Source organism: Notolepis coatsorum (assembly GCF_963971535.1).
Source record: "Notolepis coatsorum genome assembly, chromosome: 17".
Classification (NCBI taxonomy): domain Eukaryota; kingdom Metazoa; phylum Chordata; class Actinopteri; order Aulopiformes; family Paralepididae; genus Notolepis; species Notolepis coatsorum.
This window is the reverse complement of record NC_140181.1, coordinates 84,591,725-84,616,496: the sequence shown is the minus strand read 5'-3', so window position 1 is coordinate 84,616,496 and position 24,772 is coordinate 84,591,725. Positions and strand designations below refer to the sequence as shown.

Below are 24,772 nucleotides of genomic sequence, written 5' to 3'. Positions count from 1 at the left end.
ACTAACATATCAGTACCACTAACATATCAACACCACTAACACATCAACACCACTAACATATCAGTACCACTAACATATCAACACCACTAACACATCAGTACCACTAACATATCAGTACCACTAACACATCAGTACCACTAACATATCAACACCACTAACATATCAGTACCACTAACATATCAACACCACTAACATATCAACACCACTAACATATCAGTACCACTAACATATCAACACCACTAACATATCAACACCACTAACATATCAACACCACTAACATATCAGTACCACTAACATATCAGTACCACTAACATATCAGTACCACTAACATATCAGTACCACTAACATATCAACACCACTAACATATCAGTACCACTAACATATCAGTACCACTAACATATCAGTACCACTAACATATCAACACCACTAACATATCAGTACCACTAACATATCAACACCACTAACATATCAACACCACTAACATATCAGTACCACTAACATATCAACACCACTAACATATCAGTACCACTAACATATCAACACCACTAACATATCAGTACCACTAACATATCAGTACCACTAACATATCAACACCACTAACATATCAGTACCACTAACATATCAGTACCACTAACATATCAGTACCACTAACATATCAACACCACTAACATATCAGTACCACTAACACATCAGTACCACTAACATATCAGTACCACTAACACATCAACACCACTAACACATCAGTACCACTAACACATCAGTACCACTAACATATCAGTACCACTAACACATCAACACCACTAACATATCAACACCACTAACACATCAACACCACTAACATATCAGTACCACTAACATATCAGTACCACTAACACATCAGTACCACTAACACATCAGTACCACTAACACATCAGTACCACTAACATATCAACACCACTAACATATCAACACAACTAACATATCAGTACCACTAACATATCAGTACCACTAACATATCAGTACCACTAACATATCAACACCACTAACACATCATTACCACTAACATATCAGTACCACTAACATATCAGTACCAGTAACATATCAATACCACTAACACATCAGTACCACTAACAGTACCACCAATCGAATAGAGTTGAACTGCTATAAAAAGAAATCACAAAGACTTGTCATACAGAACTTGTAAGTCGCTTTGGATAAAAGTGTTCAGCTAAATGACTAAATTAAAATGTAATGTAAATATGCAGCATAGGACTGATACAATGTAAGAGCGGGGGCAGGGGAAAGGAAGAGGGAGAGGCTTGAGGGAGTGTTTTGGTTTTAATTCCTACTGTACTGTACCTCTGGATCTTGTAGGCGGGTCAGGTTGGGGTAGAGGTAGAATTTGATCCCTTCAGACGCCCCAGGCAGGGTCACTCCACGCACCAACAGCACTATCAGCATGATGAAGGGGAACGTTGCTGTTATGTACACCACCTAGATGGGACAGAGCCACCGTCAGCTACAACCAAGGTCTCAGGACAGGCACAGAGTTGGGGGGCGACAGTGGCTCAGGAGGAGGTAGAACAGTCGTCTGGCAATCTGGAGGTTCCCGGTTCAATTCCTGCTCCTCCTGGGCAGCGTGTCGAAGTGTCCTTGAGCAAGACACTTAACCCTAATTGCTCCCAATGAGCAGGTTGGCACCTTGCAGTGGTCGCCTCCGGCATCGGTGTGCGTGTGAATCGGTAAAATGTGAGGAGCAAATTGTAAAGCGATTTGGATAAATGCACTATATAAATGCACCATTTTCCCATTTTAGAGTTGCTGCAGATTTGAAAAAACATCCTTTTCTGTATAACAGTTATGTCACTGTAGAAGCAATACTGTGTTCAAATATCCCAATGGTAGAAACAATGTTCAATTGCTTTAAAACAATAAAAACAATTGCTTTACTTAACACATTGGACGCCAGACCCGAGATAAGTCGGGTTAACTCGCCATCGCTTGAGCGCCAAACCCGAGAAAAGTCGGGTTTTAATCGTTATTTCTTTTATTCGCTATATCCATTCATAATTCATCCATCCAGCCTGATGTTATCATTGGGAATGGCTCTGAGATCACAAACGGCCAATACCGCCACCTAACGCCTTGCGGCCAGTATTGCACATCATTGGAATCCCTCTGGCTTGGGACACATGGATTGGGGAGATTCGAGCACCATGGATTCATGTGTTTTGGTGGATAACGTTGGACACACGACCGCGATCAATATTTGGAATGGCGATCAGATAATTGGATTATTCTTTTTCGATCATAGACGAGGTAAGGACTATATGTTATCAATCTTGCGTTGATCCGATGATTATTTCGCCGCGATCGCAGCGTGTGTCTGTGTGTGTGTGCCGTGTCCGGTTGGCTGCGATCAAAGCAGGGAGGGGCGGCTTCCCCCCCCCCCCCCCCCGTCATGCATACATGATGAAACATAATACCGATAATCTAGCATTGATTTCAGATTGATTCAATAATCAAGCGAGAAATGGCACGATTTCTAATTAAATGCATTGAAGCGCTGTTTGCTGGAGTTTTCTGGGATTACACAGGATCACTCTAAAACTATACTCATATTCACCATGGTATAAAACGGAAATGTATGGATGAAAAAATTATCTGTTTTTTGCATGTTGACCGGAAGAAACTCACTGACATGCGTGGTTATTAGATCCATAGCTATAATATTTAATATAGGTTTACATTGAACAGAGCGCTGGCACACATTCCACAACCCCAAGTGTACATCATGCCATATATTACCCACCTTCTCCGGTTCACTTCATTCAGCAAACACAGATAGGTGGGTTTGGGGGGCTTAATGGGAAGATTGCATTCTCGTTCCCATTTCTCGAAATACTTTCAGTGTTTCCCCTATATGCGAATTAGGACCGCCTCTGCTATGAACTAGACTATTAAAAAGAAATTATAAAAAAAGAAGAAAAAAAGGCGCTGCGCTGCTGCTGAATTAGGACCGCCTCTGCTATGAACTAGACTATTAAAAAGAAATTATAAAAAAAAGAAGAAAAAAAGGCACTGCGCCGCTGCTGAATTAGGACCGCCTCTGCTATGAACTAGACTATTTTAAAAAAAACTATAAAAAAAAAAGAAGAAAAAAAAGTATAATTTTTTTATTTTTTTTTTATCATTTCATTTGGGCTGTGGGGGGTGCTTAATGTAAAAGACTGACCTGAGGAAAAGGCTGCAGGGAGAACGCACTGCAGTCTAGTAGATTTTGTATTTTGAGCACAAAGTTCATCACAGATCTAGCCTCTTTATTTTGCTCTCAAAGTGCACCAGATTGATGCATTTAACTTTAAAATGTAAAAAAAAAAAATCAGGGGAAACACTGACTCATTCCTGGGATTAGCGTCTTCCTGGCTCTCACCGTCGCTATGAGCATAGCTTCTGAGAGCTGATGTATTGTCCAAGCGTGGGGTCAGGGGGCAGTGCCTAGAGCTCTGAACACCGGAACCAACTCCTCTTCTAGGTGAGGAGAACCTTGGTGTACATAGTCCATGAAGCTTTCCACCAGGGAAATGCCAGAGAGGACTTGAGTTTAAGCTCTGGATCTGGGTTGATACAGCATCCTTTCCTCATTTTGAATTCTACAACTTTTGGGAATGCTGGAGTGATGAAGGCTTCTGGAGGGGCGGCCACTTGTTTGTGTTCTAGTTGGTTGACCTTCACAGTTGGCGGGGGGTGAGAAATTGGGACACTGAACACTGCCACATGATGGCATCAAAGTTGAATGCCAACAATGAACAAGCATGGAATACTGGAGGCTAGTTGGCCATCCAGATCGGAAACTGTCTACTGTAATGGCCGCATGAGCTCAAGAGGTTCACTGAGCTTAGCCTGGTTACACTCCCCCCACTCAGCACTGGGGGAGCCACGGCCCCGCTGCTCATCTGGCTGGGTGTCACTGTCAGAGGATGACGAACGCTTGTCGCCGGATCCATACATTTGAACAAAGGACAAATTAACTAGAAAAGGTGGGTATTATGTGGAATTATTTAACCATTAAGGCATATAATTATGGAAACATTTCTGAGCCACTCATTGTATAGGACTGGCTGGCTGGTAGGTAGGCTGGTGTCCAGGAGCCAATGACTGTTCGGGGATTACCCATAGTGCTCGCCATAGTGAAGTGAACTGCCAATGATATATAACAGTTGTCCATTCAAAGTACAAACGTATTTGATATCGAATGCACTTCATAAGAACATAAACACTGTACAGTCTCTTCAAGGGTTTGTGCACTTCCTGTGTTTATAAGATGTTCAGTTTATGATTAGGATAATGTCTTACTTAGTAATCAATAGACTCTTAACAAAGAATGTGGTTGTGTGAGGCAAATCAACGACAAATAGGAATTTCCAAAACGGTTTACCAAGGACACAGTGGATCGATTTAATTTCAAGCCACACATTCTCTCTCCAGCGGTTGTGTGCAGGGTATACAGCCCAGACACTATCCTTCTAACACAGACATGGTGGAGAGAGGCTGCACTCAGCTTCGAACACAGACATGGGGGAGAGGCTGCACTCAGCTGTATACAGTCCACAGTGAGTCTGGCCAGAATGCAACATCCAGCACAGCACAGGCAGCTCATGGCTCTAAATCAAACAAATTAACTGGGCTTCCAGACATTTAGGTTTTTCATCAGTGTTCCATCACAGACTTATCAGCGCCATGTGAAAGGCCAACCGGCACCCAGGCAACAGAACAGGATGTTGCTACGGTTCTGTTGCAACACTTACTTTCCCAGTGGACTTCACTCCCTTCCAGATGCAGAAGAAGCAGATGACCCACACGGCCAGTAGACACAGCGCCAGGTCCCACTTCAAGGTTCCAACGTCCTCGATCCCAGAGGAGATGCTGAGGACGTTGCGTCTGCGGACAAGACAAGAGACCGACGCGGCAGGTTAGTGGCGCTCCGTGGCGGCCGGGATGGGACAAAGGTGCAGATAAACATGGATCACTGGCTTTGATACGATAAGCTGTGTTCCACAGTTTTTCAAAAGGATCCTCGGAAACAAGCCCATGTGGCATTTTGAAGTCCCAGAGTCGGGATCAAAGAGGTCACGCTCAGAGAGGCAAATTAAAAAGCAGTGAAGAATAAAAAGACACATGACAGAGAACCTCCACTGCTCTGATTTCCCCCCCAGGCCAAATATATATATAGAGAGTGTGTGTGTGTGTGTGTGTGTGTGTGTGTGTGTGTGTGTGTGTGTGTGTGTGTGTGTGTGTGTGTGTGTGTGTGTGTGTGTGTGTGTGTGTGTGTGTGTGTGTGTGTGTGTGTGTGTGTGTGTGTGTGTGTGTGTGTGTGTGTGTGTGTGTGTGTGTGTGTGTGTGTGTGTGTGTGTGTGTGTGTGTGTGTGTGAGAGACTTTCTTCTTAGGTCTTTGAAGCTGGTTGTTCTACATACAGTATATGTATCACAGAGTACACATACCGTAGCTAACAGTTGTCCTCATTAAATGCTAATGTGTATATACAGATGATGAAAACAAAAGCTATCTGGATTTCCATTTGGTATTTTTGGTAGACAACTGTTTGGATTCCTCAAAGGAAAGAAAATATAAAAATATCCTGTGGTCTGAAGACGGATATGCACGAGGGACTGGAATGAACACAGTGGCAGAGAAATATGCTTCTAAAAGGTCACTGTCTGACTGTTTTATTTAGCAGGAAATCACCTGTTCAAACTGGGTGAGGCAAACGGATGAAGAGCAAGTACTGTACAGTACTGTAAATGTGTTTATGTGTGTGATTGATGTGTGTGCTTCTGCCATTGTGTGTCTGCAGCAGAGACGATGTGGGTGTGCTGGTGAATGGATTTGACCTCTTAACGTGCAACGGCCCGGCCCCGGGCCCTCTTGAGGACGATTTGCCCACCGGCGCCCGACGCCACTTTGGCGACCTCTAGCGGCTCGGGTGTGCATATTTTTTTATACATAGAATACAATATATAGAACGAATTAAAGCCCTATTTGTTGCCTGTCGATCGTTTCAGGCGACAAAATCCATTCAGCGGTTCTCGAGTTACATGCCAATTATGTGTGCCAAAGTCTTTAGCAGACTTGAAATTCTTTCGACTACCACTCCTGACTCCCGACGCTCTAACTCCCTCAATCATTTGGCGATCTCGAAAATTATTGGACAGGCTTGTAACCAATGAGTGTGGCCTTCCAATGATACCCCATGTGTGGATGAGAGAATCAGGGATCTAGGTGAAAAGTCATGAGCGAAAACAGGAAGTAAAAAATTTGCCGAATGCATTGGAGTCTATGAGAAAAGGGAAACCTGCAGACCTTTTTTTTTCTCATATTTTACCAAAATCGCTCATAATCACACATTTCTTTACGGATTTTTATGAAATTTGGACATGTACTATACAAGACTTCAGGCTTCAGTAGCTTCTTTGGATATACTACTTCTGGATATTGCAACTACTACAGAAATAAGTGAGTAACAAGTTTTTCTACAACTCAAGTTCAGACCTATGTTACTCTATTTCATTAGCACTAAAAGTAAAAAAAAATGTATTGTATCAGAAACTTCAAAATGTTATCTTTCAAAAGAGACCAGGCTCATGCATGTGCTATAAGTATAAAGTATAGTATTTTGGTTTGCAAAGAAGGTATGCAGTCCTCAAGTTCAAGTAAAGAAATTGCCACTTTTGGGGGCGCCTGTTAACACTTTCAGAGCCGGCCGTGTTTTCCTTTTTACCCCCTTAAATGCCCAGCAACCACTTCAATGTTAACGTTAATATCGCCTAATCTATGTTTTAAATTATGGCTCTGTGTCTAATCTGCCCGTCGCATTATCAATGACCCATTTCCAGTCAACATTGTCGAAGCGGATTGTTTTTTTATCGGTTCATTTCCGTTTGATAGCATTTTGAAAAGCCCTCGTTTTCAAGAAGAAAAAAAAGAATCCCTGATAAACGCTGATGTAGGCCTACTGTAATATTCTAGAACGTTGTCATTGTTCGGCCTATTTATGAATCGTTTTCAAATAAACGCTAGATTATTGATAGTATATGTGTACGTATGCACGCTGGTGCCGCAAGCTGTAAATCGATTCTCTTATTTCCTGATCACTCGCACAGTCAAAACAGCCATATCACATATAGGGGGAAAGCTTATATCTCTGTGAAAAAAGGTCTGATTATCCTAAGACTGATAAAATAGATTCCTTACCCGAGATCAGATGGTATCCAAATGGATTATTCCAATTCCTGATCGACCATTCCAAAAATCGATCCTTTTATTGATCTCACGCATATACTGTAAAACAGCGTATACACGCTGTGCTGAGGGTCCAGCATGAAGCTGATCGGCCCCGGTTACATGCGTGAGAAGTAAAATGTGGAGTCCGGGTTTTTTTCCCCATGCATTTTCATTGAGTCCAATCCAAAAGGGTGAATTACCATCTGGGAGACGATAGGGGGCGCTTTTTTTCATATCTGAGCGCCTGGGGTGGCTGATTTACCAACGGTAGACTCGGTTGATGAAATATGAATTCAGATCGCTAATAAAATAAAAAAAAACAAGAAAAAACGAATATTCTCGTTATGGGCATTCAACCCGCGGGGGGTAAACCCGAGAATATTCGTTATGGGCATTCAAAGTGTTAAGAGGTTTGTAATGTATGTTAATGTTGTGTGTGTGTGCGTGTTTTTGCATGAGCGTGTTTGTGTATGTATGTTTGCGTATATGTGTGCATGTGCTGTATGTCTTTGCGTGTGTGTTTGTGCATTTGTGTGTATTTGTGTGAGTGCATGTTGTATGTTGTACGTTGACAGAGTCAGGCCAGCTGTTGGCGGAAACTCACTCCCAGAACTCCGTCACAGGCGAGGTGAAGTTGGTGATGTTGGCCGCCAGCCAGAAGGTCTTGTTCTTGCGGACCGTGTCCTCCACGCAGTTCTCCGTGTTCCAGGGCTGATTGCATTTGGCCCACGGGAGCTCTGGCTGAAAGCACTGGATCAGGTAGTAGAGTCCCCAGGCCAAGATCACAATGTAGTAGACGTTGAGGAGAGACACGATCACGATGGAGGCGTAGCCGATACCTGGACACAAAGGAATGGTTTGAGTGTGGAATTAAAACAAAGCACAAATATAAATTACTTAAAAAAAAACATATAAAAGGATTATATCTCAGGATGAGGAGGTGTTGTGTTGACCCTGGCGTCCCTGTCCAGGGGCTAGTGCTCGGTGGGATTATCATTAGTATCCATTAGCAAAGCTATTCAATTACCAAGCACATCTTGGATTGGTTTTTATACTCAAGTGTGTACTTTGCTGCATTGTGTACATGTGTGTATGTTTGCGTCAGTGTGTGCATGTGCTGTATGTCTTTGCGTGTGTGTTTGTGCGTTCGTGTGTATTTGTGTGAGTGCATGTTGTATGTTGTACGTTGACAGAGTCAGGCCAGCTGTTGGCGGAAACTCACTCCCAGAACTCCGTCACAGGCGAGGTGAAGTTGATACTCATAAATAAATCTGATTGGGGCATAAGAACCTGATTGGTTTCACATCCTTATGATGATCTCTGTGCTATGCCTCGCTTACTGTATCCTCCTGACTACAGTAAATCAAGTACAGTAAGCATACTAATGACCATGTGAAATGAACACTGTTGCTGGACCGATATTAGAGCCATCAGCGTGAGCAGAAACACAATGAGACACTGACCCACTGACTTCTGCACTGATTTAGAGTCATAAGAATGGAAAGTGATACACATCTCCTGACACGGATGATACCGTACCCTGTCAGCTCTCCTTTCAAAGAGGGGAGGCTTCCCTGGCTGGAGCCTGTTAATGTCTGTTTTAATGACCTTAGTGTTTGTATACTATTTTTAGACCTGACTTTGGTCAGAACCTGGATACAGAAATCCCCTGTATACTCTGCCATTCCTATCTATTTTTAAACAGGCGTCACCTCCGACAACCCCCCCACCTCGACATTCCAAAGGCAAACTGTTAGACAAATTAATCCAGTGACCGGGGCGGGTATGAGTCAGTGAGTGTATGTACTGTATGTGTGTGGGGGAGGTATGTGTGTATGTTTATGTGTGTGTGTGTGTGTGTGTGTGTGTGTGTGTGTGTGTGTGTGTGTGTGTGTGTGTGTGTGTGTGTGTGTGTGTGTGTGCATGCATGTGTGTGTGTGAGTAAGTGGCCGTTGGTGAAGAAAGCCAGGTTGTTTCAGAGTCTGATAACAGCATTTGGAGGGTAGGAGGACAATGGCAACTAGTGAGTCTATGGCCCACCTGTGGGGTTCTATCCCACCACCACATACACTATGCCAGATAGATAGATAGATAGATAGATAGATAGATAGATAGATAGATAGATAGATAGATAGATAGATAGATAGATAGATAGATAGATAGATAGATAGATAGATAGATAGATAGATAGATAGATAGATAGATAGATAGATAGATAGATAGATAGATAGATAGATAGATAGATAGATAGATAGATAGATAGATAGATAGATAGATAGATAGATAGATAGATAGATAGATAGATAGATAGATAGATAGATAGATAGATAGATAGATAGATAGATAGATAGATAGATAGATAGATAGATAGATAGATAGATAGATAGATAGATAGATAGATAGATAGATAGATAGATAGATAGATAGATAGATAGATAGATAGATAGATAGATAGATAGATAGATAGATAGATAGATAGATAGATAGATAGATAGATAGATAGATAGATAGATAGATAGATAGATAGATAGATAGATAGATAGATAGATAGATAGATAGATAGATAGATAGATAGATAGATAGATAGATAGATAGATAGATAGATAGATAGATAGATAGATAGATAGATAGATAGATAGATAGATAGATAGATAGATAGATAGATAGATAGATAGATAGATAGATAGATAGATAGATAGATAGATAGATAGATAGATAGATAGATAGATAGATAGATAGATAGATAGATAGATAGATAGATAGATAGATAGATAGATAGATAGATAGATAGATAGATAGATAGATAGATAGATAGATAGATAGATAGATAGATAGATAGATAGATAGATAGATAGATAGATAGATAGATAGATAGATAGATAGATAGATAGATAGATAGATAGATAGATAGATAGATAGATAGATAGATAGATAGATAGATAGATAGATAGATAGATAGATAGATAGATAGATAGATAGATAGATAGATAGATAGATAGATAGATAGATAGATAGATAGATAGATAGATAGATAGATAGATAGATAGATAGATAGATAGATAGATAGATAGATAGATAGATAGATAGATAGATAGATAGATAGATAGATAGATAGATAGATAGATAGATAGATAGATAGATAGATAGATAGATAGATAGATAGATAGATAGATAGATAGATAGATAGATAGATAGATAGATAGATAGATAGATAGATAGATAGATAGATAGATAGATAGATAGATAGATAGATAGATAGATAGATAGATAGATAGATAGATAGATAGATAGATAGATAGATAGATAGATAGATAGATAGATAGATAGATAGATAGATAGATAGATAGATAGATAGATAGATAGATAGATAGCAGCCTCAGCACTCCTTGAATGCCAGACTATCAACAGCTGTTGGAGATCTGGTGCCACCACTCCTTGTTTTCAGCTGTTCCTGTGTCCCCCCCTCCCTTCACGTGACACACTGTGCAAACAGGAAGGAGGACACACTGCCTCCTGCTTGTCATCAGCTGTCCATCTCACCTGGAATGTGGTACCTAGTAGAAGTGGGTGCCTACAAATTGGCTGAGTACCAGGGTGTCCGAAGGTATCAATATCCACTTGTGGTCTCAGATTAAGAGAGTGTCACAGAACTCAACCCTGACGCCACATTGACTGAAAATAACATCTTTCCGATATCCAATGTCATATGTAAGGTTTTGGAATTGTAAGGTTTTGGAATTGCGCTGCCGATTTTTATTTGGCAAGTGCTTCTGTGGAAACCAAGGAAGCGACTGCGCTTCTGCTGGCTTTACTACAATGGTAACATCAACCAACCCGGTGGCCGGTTAGCAGAAGAGGAGGATAACATTGTGGTAGTAGGTTAGTAATGTTGTGGTAGTAGGTGTAGTAACGTTGTGGTAGTAGGTTAGTAATGTTGTGGTAGTAGGTGTAGTAACATTGTGGTATTAGGTGTAGTAACATTGTGGTAGTAGGTTAGTAACATTGTGGTAGTAGGTTAGTAATGTTGTGGTAGTAGGTGTAGTAATGTTGTGGTAGTAGGTTAGTAATGTTGTGGTAGTAGGTGTAGTAATGTTGTGGTAGTAGGTGTAGTAACGTTGTGGTAGTAGGTTAGTAATGTTGTGGTAGTAGGTGTAGTAACATTGTGGTATTAGGTGTAGTAACATTGTGGTAGTAGGTGTAGTAACATTGTGGTAGTAGGTGTAGTAACATTGTGGTAGTAGGTGTAGTAATGTTGTGGTATTAGGTGTAGTAACATTGTGGTAGTAGGTGTAGTAACATTGTGGTAGTAGGTGTAGTAATGTTGTGGTATTAGGTGTAGTGACATTGTGGTAGTAGGTGTAGTAACATTGTGGTAGTAGGTTAGTAATATTGTGGTATTAGGTGTAGTAACATTGTGGTAGTAGGTGTAGTAACGTTGTGGTAGTAGGTGTAGTAACATTGTGGTAGTAGGTGTAGTAACATTGTGGTAGTAGGTTAGTAATGTTGTGGTAGTAGGTGTAGTAACATTGTGGTAGTAGGTGTAGTAATGTTGTGGTAGTAGGTGTAGTAACATTGTGGTAGTAGGTGTAGTAATGTTGTGGTATTAGGTGTAGTAACATTGTGGTAGTAGGTGTAGTAACATTGTGGTAGTAGGTTAGTAATGTTGTGGTATTAGGTGTAGTAACATTGTGGTAGTAGGTGTAGTAACATTGTGGTATTAGGTTAGTAATGTTGTGGTATTAGGTGTAGTAACATTGTGGTAGTAGGTGTAGTAACATTGTGGTAGTAGGTGTAGTAATGTTGTGGTAGTAGGTGTAGTAACATTGTGGTAGTAGGTGTAGTAACGTTGTGGTATTAGGTGTAGTAACATTGTGGTAGTAGGTGTAGTAATGTTGTGGTAGTAGGTGTAGTAACGTTGTGGTAGTAGGTGTAGTAACATTGTGGTAGTAGGTGTAGTAATGTTGTGGTATTAGGTGTAGTAACATTGTGGTAGTAGGTTTAGTAACATTGTGGTAGTAGGTGTAGTAATGTTGTGGTAGTAGGTGTAGTAACGTTGTGGTAGTAGGTGTAGTAACATTGTGGTAGTAGGTGTAGTAATGTTGTGGTATTAGGTGTAGTAACATTGTGGTAGTAGGTGTAGTAACATTGTGGTAGTAGGTTAGTAATGTTGTGGTAGTAGGTGTAGTAATGTTGTGGTAGTAGGTGTAGTAACATTGTGGTAGTAGGTTAGTAATGTTGTGGTAGTAGGTGTAGTAATGTTGTGGTAGTAGGTGTAGTAACATTGTGGTAGTAGGTGTAGTAATGTTGTGGTATTAGGTGTAGTAATGTTGTGGTAGTAGGTGTAGTAACATTGTGGTAGTAGGTGTAGTAACATTGTGGTAGTAGGTGTAGTAACATTGTGGTAGTAGGTGTAGTAACGTTGTGGTAGTAGGTGTAGTAACGTTGTGGTAGTAGGTGTAGTAACATTGTGGTAGTAGGTGTAGTAACATTGTGGTAGTAGGTGTAGTAACATTGTGGTAGTAGGTTAGTAATGTTGTGGTAGTAGGTGTAGTAACATTGTGGTATTAGGTTAGTAATGTTGTGGTATTAGGTGTAGTAACATTGTGGTATTAGGTTAGTAATGTTGTGGTATTAGGTGTAGTAACATTGTGGTATTAGGTTAGTAATGTTGTGGTATTAGGTGTAGTAACATTGTGGTATTAGGTGTAGTAACATTGTGGTATTAGGTTAGTAATGTTGTGGTATTAGGTGTAGTAACATTGTGGTATTAGGTTAGTAATGTTGTGGTATTAGGTGTAGTAACGTTGTGGTATTAGGTTAGTAACATTGTGGTATTAGGTGTAGTAACATTGTGGTAGTAGGTTAGTAACACTGTGGTATTAGGTGTAGTAACATTGTGGTAGTAGGTGTAGTAACATTGTGGTAGTAGGTGTAGTGACATTGTGGTATTAGGTGTAGTAACATTGTGGTATTAGGTGTAGTAACGTTGTGGTAGTAGGTTTAGTAACGTTGTGGTAGTAGGTGTAGTAATGTTGTGGTAGTAGGTGTAGTAACATTGTGGTATTAGGTTAGTAATGTTGTGGTATTAGGTGTAGTAATGTTGTGGTAGTAGGTGTAGTAATGTTGTGGTAGTAGGTGTAGTAACGTTGTGGTAGTAGGTGTAGTATGAATGAATGAATGAAAACTTTATTTAACAGATTGCAGAATGGGTACAATACAGTACGGCTCAATACATACAATTGTTAAGGGGATGCAGACCAGAGAAAGTCTTTCGTCTTGTTTACATCAGGGTCCCCCATTTTCATTTCATATAGACATTTATGACATACACAACATACATGACATTTATGGCATAGGGACATATAGGTATTTAGTACTGATACATTTGTGACATAAACGGTATTCAAATATACAGTACTGTTAGATCCTGACAGAGTATATACATATGATGGGGAGGGGACTGTACATTAGGAGGGGGTGGGCGGGTGGGAGGGAAATATACATACGGCGGGGAGGGAATATATACATGCGGTGGGGAGGAGACTGTCTATTAGGACAGTGCTTCCCAATCCTCTCCTCGAAGCACCCCAGCCGTTCCATGTATTTGTTAAATTCCACCACCAGCACACCTGATTCAACTTAACAAGCCCTTTATTAGTTGAATCAGGTGTGCTGGTGGTGGAATTTAACAAATACATGGAACGGCTGGGGTGCCTCGAGGAGAGGTTTGGGAACCACTGTATTAGGAGGTGGTGGGGGTTTTGGGCATTTACGGTGGCCAGTTTCGAATTGCAGCCTCCCGTAGGTGCTCTTTAAGAGCGGTTTTGAATGTGGGCAGGGATTCACATTCCTTTACAGCTTTGGGTAACGTTGTGGTAGTACTGTAGGTGTAGTAATGTTGTGGTAGTAGGTGTAGTAACATTGTGGTAGTAGGTTAGTAACATTGTGGTAGTAGGTTAGTAACATTGTGGTAGTAGGTGTAGTAATGTTGTGGTAGTAGGTGTAGTAACGTTGTGGTAGTAGGTGTAGTAACATTGTGGTAGTACTGTAGGTGTAGTAACATTGTGGTAGTAGGTGTAGTAACATTGTGGTAGTAGGTGTAGTAATGTTGTGGTAGTAGGTGTAGTAACGTTGTGGTAGTAGGTGTAGTAACATTGTGGTAGTAGGTGTAGTAACGTTGTGGTAGTAGGTGTAGTAACGTTGTGGTAGTAGGTGTAGTAACGTTGTGGTAGTAGGTTAGTAATGTTGTGGTATTAGGTGTAGTAACATTGCAGTAGTAGGTGTAGTAACATTGCAGTAGTAGGTGTAGTAACATTGTGGTAGTAGGTGTAGTAATGTTGTGGTAGTAGGTTAGTAATGTTGTGGTAGTAGGTTAGTAATGTTGTGGTAGTAGGTGTAGTAACGTTGTGGTAGTAGGTGTAGTAACGTTGTGGTAGTACTGTAGGTGTAGTAACGTTGTGGTAGTAGGTGTAGTAACATTGCAGTAGTAGGTGTAGTAACATTGTGGTAGTAGGTGTAGTAACGTTGTGGTAGTAGGTTAGTAATGTTGTGGTATTAGGTGTAGTAACGTTGTGGTAGTAGGTGTAGTAACGTTGTGGTAGTAGGTGTAGTAACATTGTGGTAGTAGGTGTAGTAATGTTGTGGTAGTAGGTTAGTAATGTTGTGGTAGTAGGTGTAGTAACATTGTGGTAGTAGGTGTAGTAATGTTGTGGTAGTAGGTTAGTAATGTTGTGGTAGTAGGTTAGTAATGTTGTGGTAGTAGGTGTAGTAACGTTGTGGTAGTAGGTGTGGTAACATTGTGGTAGTAGGTGTGTGTGGGTAGCTAACATTAGGTGTTGGTGTGTTTTGTTTACACAGAGTAGGTATCCAACCTTTTCCCTGGTTTCTGACTTAAAAATAAATAAATAATAATTAAAATAATTATATTGCAATTCAAACCGAATCGTGAGCCCAGTAACACCATTGAACCGAATAACAAACTGAATGTATCATTACACCCCTAATGTTTTTTATGGGCACATTCAAGCATGTGTGTTGCTGTGTGCATGTACTTTATATGAATTTGTGTGTGTGTGTGTGTGTGTGTGTGTGTGCGTGTGTGTGCGCGCGTGTGTGTGTGTGTGTGTGTGTGTGTGTGTGTGTGTGTGTGTGTGTGTGTGTGTGTGTGTGTGTCGTCTGAGTCTAGCCACTGGCAATCGACAGGCTATCAAATCTAAATATACAAACAGCACTTATTGTCTGTGGGGTAATTTCCAGGTTCCAATGGTCTTGCTCTGCATTGCTGAGTAATGGCTTGTACACATCAGAGAGCAGCCTAATGAATTAAGTATGGCCCAATTAGCCAGCAGAGCAAGCAGGAGCACCTCAGCAGAACATAATGTCTGCGGCACAGAGCCTAGCAACAGACGGCACAACAGATACCGGACTGTCTGGGAGGGTAGAGCTGGAGCAGGCAGAAAACCAGGACAGCCCACTGTCTGTCATTGCCACAGGGTTTTCTGTAAAGGTCAGCGCGTGGATGTGTACTGACCGGTGAAGATGGGGCAGAGCTTCCCCCAGCAGGTAATCCCTCCCTCAGAGGTGTACTGGCCCAATGCCACCTCCAGGAAGAACACAGGCAGGCCGCCCCCAAACAGGAAGATGGTGTAAGGGATGAGAAACGCACCTAGGAGACAGAGAAAGGGAGATATCCATCGATTGAATGCAATGTTTTCTTTCCCATACAGTTCCCATACAGTATCAGTGGTGTCGTCCATGTCGCCTACCTCCACCGTTCTTATAGCAGAGGTATGGGAAGCGCCAGACGTTCCCTAAACCCACGAAGCCGCCGGCCACAGACAGCACAAAGTCCAGCTTGCTGGACCACTTCTCTCTCTGCATAGGCTTGCCCTCCGCCTCGTCCTCGGGGCCGCGTGCCTGGGCTCTTCCCCGGCGAGGGTTTCAGGGTGTCCTTGTGGAAATCCTTCAGACACTGGAGCTTTTCTTTTTGTGCCATGCTGTGCCGGGAGAAGAGGAGGGGGGGGTGTAAATATAAGGTGAGGGAGAGGGAGAGAGAGAGAGAGAGAGAGAGAGAGAGAGAGAGAGAGAGAGAGAGAGAGAGAGAGAGAGAGAGAGAGGAGAGAGAGAGAGAGAGAGAGAGAGAGAGAGAGAGAGAGAGAGAGAGAGAGAGAGAGAGAGAGAGAGAGAGAGAGAAACAGAGCGTTCCTTGAGCCGGATAGGAGGAGGGAGCATTGAGGAGGTGAGGTTGAGGTGAGGTTGAGTCACAAACCATGATGTACCTTTATTAACAGATTGCAGAATGGGTACAATACGGTACGGCTCAATACAAACATTCTTACAGGATGACTGGATTACATTGCAGAAGCAGAGCATTAACCCTTTCACTACCACACTACAGAAGGTTAACCTTTCACTACCACACTACAGACTGTTAACCGTCTGTAGTGTGGTAGTGAAAGGGTTAACCTTCTATGGTGTGGTAGTGAAAGGTTAACCGTCTGTATTGTCGCAGTGAAAGGGTTAACCCTTTGGTAGTGTGATAGTGAAAGGGTTAAGCACAACTAACTCAACTAACTCATAACAAACCTCTACTGTACAATACTGATTACTGTACAATCCATGCTGCATTTTTTGTTATCCACTGTAGACTATACTGTATGCTATGAAACTATATACCCCCCCCCCCCCCCCCCCCCACACACACAGTATTCAATTCTACAAATACAAATATTTGTGTATGTATAATAACTGTTTGGAGTGAGTGGACAGCATACTGTCCATTGTGTTTGTTATTATGGCTAACGATTTAATGGCTCAAAACCTGAAACATGAATGGAGATGCATTTTATTATAAAATAATAAAAAAGGAACAAGGAAATTACAACAATCTCACTTAATTATGGATCATATTTTTGCATCATCACATATTTCATTCAGTATGGCTGTGTTCAAATAACCAATCACCATGGATGTCTGTAGTGTGGTAGTGAAAGATTAACCTTCTGTAGTGTGGTAGTGAAAGGGTTAACCTTCTGTATTGTGGTAATGAAAGGTTAACCGTCTGTAGTGTGGTATTGAAAGGGTTAACCTTCTGTAGTGTGGTAGTGAAAGGTTAACCGTCTGTAGTGTGGTAGTGAAAGGGTTAACCTTCTGTAGTGTGGTAGGGTTAAGGGTAAATTAACCCTTTATCTGCCAGGGATTATTCTGATCTTAATCCACTGTCTGCCAGTACTGTAAGTCTATGGAGATGTTCCCCTTCTTTGCAGGGCTATAACTTTTTAAATTGTATTGCTAAATTGACATTACTATGGCCCATTCAACGTCAAGTATCTATCGTTTAGGATGTAGCAACGTTCTACTTTTTCATTCACATATTCATACTAAAATACGGTCTAAAGTATAAATATGTTTTTATCGTTTTCTGCAGCATTCTGCAGAACGTGATTTATAGCCATAAATACATATATTACATCATCAAATGTAGTTTGATACCGATTGACGTCAGATAAATTTATGTAGCATGGGCGATACATAGATCACAGCAGTTTATATGGATCATAATAAGCAAACACGCTGAAACTTACCGCAGCTTCCTCTGACCGTTGGGTGGTCAGCGTGGAGCAGAAAGTTCACGATTATGGGATGTTGATATATGCGATCCATTTCCAGGTTGTATAATAATATATACGTCCAAATCATGTTGTTTATCAAGTTATTGGCAACGGATCGCTATCCAGTGTGTCGAGCTCGAGTCCCGCGAGCGATAGCGAGTGGCCGGACCGAATATGGATGAGCACCACTTCCTGCCGCTCATTATCCGCCGATCGGCCACCAGATGGCGCTCTTGAACCGTTGGAGAGTTGAGAGGAGATCAACAGGAGATCTCAAGTCTCCGTGGGTGAAATATGATTGACATGACAGATTTTTGAAATATTGATCTCAAAGACGCCTTACGGCGTCATTGGCAGATTACGCATGGCGGAGAATGACGTGGTAACACGTCATTGGCGAATAAAGGGTTAAAGGGGAACTATCTTATAAATGGCCTTTTCCAGTGTTTAGCATTGTTTTCTAGCTATGTGGGCTTATATTAATGGGGTCTATGTCTCTAATTAGAGTTGTTCCGATACCGATACCAGTATCGGAAATGCCGCCGATACTGCCTAAAATGCTGGTATCGGTATCGGCGAGTACACGTAAATTCTAGCCTCCGATCCCATGACGTCATTTATCTCCTGCGGAGAGTGAGGATTATAAAATGAACGTGTTTTAAAGTGTGATGCTGTTTGTCATTTTAACAGCAGATACACTTTCTTAAATTCCATTGTCCCCGACAGTGCAGTGTGACGGGGAGCTCGGACGGGATGTGTTTTGTTTGCTGGTGTTATGATAGCATTAGCTGAAAAGCTAGCTAGTTGGAACAACATCCGCTTTAACGTTACATCAAATCAGATGATCGCCTGTCCTTTCTCCAGGACCTGACACTGTCCGTCTATCAACAATAATGCATTTACATAAAGTCTAATGTATTTAAGTCAAGTAGCTACTAGTGTTGTCAAAAATATCGAAGTATCGATACATATCGATACTGAATATTTAAAATGGTTTCGATACTCATTTCCCGAAATACTGATACTTTCTGCAGTATCGGTACCAGCTGGCGAGTGTTCTACCGCAAGTTGTTGACACGCTGTTCAGAGCACGCTTGCCCCTCCGCCTTCTCCAGCCCTCCCCCTCACAGAGCCGTCTTCAGTTTGTAAATAAACATTTTAGCTGAAGATGGCAAATGCAGAGCCTCCGCAACTTGTGCTTGTGGATAAAGAAAACAGCAGAAGTGCTGTTTGGAGGTACTTCGGGTTTGAAGTAAACAACGAAGGACAAGATAAAGATGCCCCAATGCTATTTGCAAGCGGTGTTACAGAGCAGTGCCAACGTGGATCTCCATAAAGAAATGAAAGAGGTTCGTGACAGCTGCTCTTTCAACGTCACTGTGACTGAAGCATTAAACCATTAACTCTAGTTTAATACATGATACGTTGTCTACTGATGGCGCATAATATCAACAGCTGATTCGTTGTTAGTAACGTTACAGCTACCAGCTAACGTTAGCTACTGCTAGCCGTTAGCTCCGTTAGCTTAGCTTAGCTGGCCACATTTATAATTACTGCATGGAAACGGAGTAACGTTAACGTTATGTCGAGGTCATACAATACTACAGTCGACATAAGGTTAACGTTACCCCGTTTCCATGAAGTGTTTAAATAGCAGCAATCTTGTTGAAAATGTAACGTTACTAAAATGCTCCGAGCATAGCCTCTCTCTCTCTCTCTCTCTCTCTCTCTCTCTCTCTCTCTCTCTCTCTCTCTCTCGTTATCTTTAAATAAAAATCGAAACTGTTACTAACTGTAATACAAACAGTTCAGTTTGTCAGGTACATGCAACACAGATTACAGTGTTTACATCTGTCTGCTTGAGAAAATACCATGTTCTGCATCTGCAATAAAAATGATTGAAGTGAGATGAACAGTTATTTTTAAATGTGTGATCTAAAGATAAACAAAGGGTTTTAAAAGTGTTATATTTATCTTCTCTTATAGTACCAGAGAGAAGCTGAGGAGAATCAACCAGCAACAAAAGCTAAATTTGTTTAAAAAAAATATTTTTTTGGTATCGAAATGGTATCGAAGTATCGTTACTTTTCAAGGTATCGTATCGAAGTCGAAATTCCAGTATCGTGACAACACTAGCTACTGACTAGCGTTAGCTGATGGCAATGCGGGGAAGACGAGCTAGGTCAGCTAGCTTAGCATGATAACGGTACCGTGGCTAAGGTTGGTGCTATTCATAATCCAGCAATAATGGCTGCAGACCTGCAAGCAAAGTACAGCAAGTTCCAAGTGCCAAAGGATAAGAGTCTGAGGCGGAGTCTCAGAAGAGAATGTTGAATATTTATTTTGCATCGAAAATCACAACATGAACGTTAATACTAGCCAGAGCCTCTGCTACTAACAGACTGGGTAGCGAGTGCAACACCGTCTAACATCCGTGCGGATCATTGGAGTAGGGTATATCTGCAGTGCCGCAGCCCCATACTAATTGATTAATGATACTAATACTAATCTGCAACCATCCGGAAAGTGCAGGTCTTCATTAACAGCTGCCTGCGGAAGATCATCCACATCCGATGGCCAGACACTAGGGCTGGGCGATAAAACAATAACGATAACTATTGCAATAAATTATTTCCTCGAAATAAACATGAAACGTGGTCGCAAAGTTTCGATATATTGATTTTCCAAGCTTGGATATGAGCACACGCACTAACAACCAATCAGTGAAGGAGATGGCCGATAGCGGAAGGAGACCCGGAAGGAGACGCGGAGTTAGGACTCAGTAAACAAGGCTGGCTAGGGCTAATTAGCTTGCACGGCGCTATTTTACAGTTTACCTGCCGAGTTGGTGTGTGTTTTGAATTCTGAGGGTAACTGTTATAGTAGTGTGGGGTATACGGTGGACGTCGTTGCAATGAATTGGGCGGAACAGAGTATTTTAGGGTCATTTTTAGTACATTGTCATGAGATACTCCGCTCGGAAACGAGGCTGGCTAGGGCTAATTAGCTTGCACGGCGCTATTTTACAGGTTACCGGCCGAGTTGGTGTGTGTTTTGAATTCTGAGGGTAACTGTTATAGTAGTGTGGGGTATACGGTGGACGTCGTTGCAATGAATTGGGCGGAACAGAGTATTTTAGGGTCATTTTTAGTACATTGTCATGAGATACTCCGCTTGCTTTGGCTAACTGCTAACGTGCGCGTACTGATGACGACATCAACTCGACTCTCGAGACATTCACAGCAGCAAAACAAGTATTAATAGCCCGTCCATCGGCGCCGGGCATAATAAGTTAATTAAACTTGACAGACATTATATCGACGATAATTATCGATATCGAGTTATATGAAAATAATTTTATAATTTTATCGCGATAACGTTTTTGGCCATATCGCCCAGCCCTACCAGACACCATCAGCAACTGCAAACTCTGGCAGAGAACAAACCAGCTGCCCGCAGAAGAAGAAATTAAGAAACGCAGATGGCGCTGGATAGGCCACACCCTGCGAAAGCCCGCAAGTACCATCACCAGACAAGCCCTAACATGGAACCCGCAGGGCAAGCGGAAAAGGGGCCGCCGGAGAAACACCTGGCGCAGAGACCTGGAGGCAGACACCAAGACCATGAAGATGACCTGGAACCAACTGGAGAGAACAGCTCAAGACAGAGATGCTTGGAGATCACTTGTTGACGGCCTATGCCCCAGAAGGGGTAGCAGGCGTAAGTAAGTAAGTAAGTAATACTAATCTATACAATCACCTGTTGTTGAATAAATAGCATTACTTTCTAGTTATTACTAAAAAACAGTATTATATAAAATAGTATCTGTATAAAAAAAAAGAAAAAAAAGTAAAATTTACACTTTGCATAACAATAGCTCAGGTCGTCAGGTGTGTTCAATTATGTCCTCTGATACATTCACACAAAACTTGTGAATGAAATGTGTTACATTCCATTCCTAGAGGCAATTAGGCATTGTCTTTATTCTGTGTGCACGCGAGGGAAAATCTATGCGTGCACGTGGAGTCATTAAAACACAGTGCAACCAGGTATGAAATCACCAACGCACCACTGCATAACATCTAGTACAGCCAACCAAAGAGGGCATATAACAAAGAGGACCAACTCTACTTTTGCCAGCAGGGGGCGCCAGAAGCAAGGTAAGTGTAGAATGAATTACCGTCAAGTCAAGTCAAGAGTTTTATTTGTCACGGCATACAAGCATACAGTGAAATGCGGGAGGTCATGCCCGCAGCGATTGTGCAATAATACAAGTAATAAGAATAAGATATTTGTGCAATAATACAAGTAATATGAATAAGACATAACAGGTATAATGTACATAAAGTTTACAAAAGCATGGTAAAAGACATGCTAAGGTCCTGCGATAGTGCAATACAATGTTAGCTACGGATGAGGCACTGGGTCTTATGTACACTACTATACAATACTATACTATACAATCTACAGTTATACTATATATCCTTATGCTATCTTGCTATATCCATCTATTTGCTATACAAGAACCACTCCCGTTCTTTTTTTGGGAGGATTACATGATCACGCATTGAGACGTACGTGCTCTGCTACACTGATTTACGGCATGCTTTTAAGAAATACGTACAGCCATGCAAACCGGTGAGATATCAACAATTATTTCTGTAACCCCTTCACTACCACACTACCAGTACTGTCTATCTGTATGTCATGTATGTCATATATGTTATGATGAATTGAAAATGGGGGACCCTGATGTAAACAAGACAAAAGTCTTTCTCTGGTCTGCATCCCCTTAACAATTATGTGTATTGAGCCGTACTGTATTGTACCCATTCTGCAATCTCTTAATAACTTTTTCAATCAATCAATCAACACTACAGAAGGTTAACCTTTCACTACCACACTACAGACGGTAACCCTGGTCTGTAGTGTGGTAGTGAAAGGTTAACCTTCTGTAGTGTGGTGGTGAAAGCATTAACCCTTTGTAGTGTGGTAGTGAAAGGGTTAAAAATTATGTTGTCTACTAAATGATTATCTACATATCAAGTGCCAAAGTCTATTAATCATTCATCAGGTAAAACATTGCAAGAGTAATAAATAAACAAACAATACTATGAACTATGACTTAAAGACTACTACGACCTGAACATAATTGACATATAAAATACATCTTGGACAGTTCAATTACTGTGTGTGAGACAAACCTAAAACTCTCCCCCAAAGCTAGAATACAGGAAAACCAAGACCCATGTCTAAAGAAACCGTGTTCTGGAGCTGAATAACCAATGACTCACAAAATATTTCTTTAAATCTTTAGCTAAATTTGTTTTATTTTATAGCTATCATAACATTGGGGAGAGTGTCCAAAAAGTCAGTCTCTTATTCCATGTTCATAAAGGAGCTCTAAAGAGTACTGTAGACTATAGCTTAATAAGATAAGATATTCCTTTATTGACACCCTTTGGGAAATTTGGGCCATGTATTGACATCAAGGAGTAGAATCTTGGCAAGACTTAGTATCAAAGAGACTTGTTCATGTTCGGTGACACAATCCAAGAACATCGTAATGCCGTGTGAATCGTGTTCTCCTGGGGATCTTTGCTTTAATGATCTCTACTTGGTGGGGGGTACATTGTAGAGAAGGGAGAAAGGAAGACCATGTTTTGAATCAGATGCATTGCGTTTCAGACGTCCCCTGAACTGAGGGAGAGTTATATAATACTATCACACTATACAACCGTCCCTCATCCTACAGTCGCTTTCAAGTATCATAGTTTGATGGTAATTTCAGTTTTACTACGGTACTGGGCATCGTATAAGCAATGTGCCGTGGCACTTCCATGGTGAAGGTTGCATCACCATGGTACCACTTGACACAATGACATCACGGTATAATCCAGGTTAAACTGCGATACCAATGGTAATAACATGGTATTGTCAAAATATTTCTTGTCACTACCATCGTCAGGTCCAAACTTGGGTCCAAAGTGGTCCAAATTGAAAGAAGATGACCCTATCCATTCCCAAAGCCTTGGCCGTGTTCCGAAAAGGTCCAGGAACTCAACTTCACTCAGTGTACCCATGTAAGATAGGATTTGTTATTACTGCCATATGTATCCCATTCCCCAGACAATGGGCAGTGAGGAACTAAGAAATGACTGAGACAAGTTGAGACCCATTGTGATTAAGCTTCATGCTGACATAATGAATGTTTGGGTGTAAAACAGGAAAAGGGAAAAAGATTAATTGTGAGGCTGATCATACTAGCGGCTAAGGTTTTCTCTCTTTCCGAGGGGCTGGCTCAAACAGAGAAACAGTTGGCAGAAACCAGGGAACCGACAGCAACATCAAAGACTTCCCCTCTTCTCCTGCTGGCTCCAGTTGCAATCTATCATTTGGGATTGTGCAGCTCACCAAAGCTCATGTTAAGTGGTGTATAAGTCAACCGGCTTTGTGTTTAGTCTCCAAAAGATTCACATTAATACATTGTAATGCAAATAAATAAATCCTTGAAACTATTTTGCTTATGGCAACAGAAGAAAGGCAGCTCTGTAAAGTTGCTTCAATTCAACCTGATCTGCACAATAAATAGAACAATAAAAATTATACAAAGACATTAGAATCTGAGGAAATTACACTTTTTTCCAACAAAGAACGATGAAACACAAGGAGAAGCTACAAGGAGAAGCTACAAGGATAAGCTACGAGGAGAAGCTACAAGGATAAGCTACACACAAATTAACCTGTATTCAACCCTCTGACTATTCCCCCTAGCTTCCGCTGAAGGAGAAGAGTGTGCACACTCAGGATGTCAGGGAACAACATGTTTTTGTTTTTACTTTTACATTTAATGGATGCTTGAACAACAGTTCCCCTGGTACTCAGCATAACCCTTTTTACC

General features: G+C 41.3%; 2 protein-coding genes across 2 annotated transcripts in view; both read right to left on the bottom strand.

The window, feature by feature from the left end:
* LOC311244119 (sodium- and chloride-dependent taurine transporter-like) overlaps positions 1-6,232 on the bottom strand; it is a gene marked incomplete at its 5' end in the record, with an annotated part of 32,592 nt that extends 26,360 nt beyond the window's left edge. The window contains 3 exons of the mRNA XM_084333530.1: positions 1,339-1,473; positions 4,788-4,920; positions 6,228-6,232. Coding sequence (XP_084189656.1) covers positions 1,339-1,473; positions 4,788-4,920; positions 6,228-6,232 — 273 coding nt within the window. The remainder of the gene's footprint in view (positions 1-1,338; positions 1,474-4,787; positions 4,921-6,227) is intronic.
* A 1,629-nt stretch (positions 6,233-7,861) lies between these two features.
* LOC311244425 (sodium- and chloride-dependent taurine transporter-like) lies at positions 7,862-16,256 on the bottom strand (the record flags this gene model as incomplete). Its single annotated transcript, XM_084333923.1, is given in 4 exon segments — positions 7,862-8,100; positions 15,792-15,926; positions 16,027-16,168; positions 16,170-16,256. Coding segments are annotated over 4 exon segments (603 nt in total).
* Positions 16,257-24,772: the final 8,516 nt, after the last annotated feature.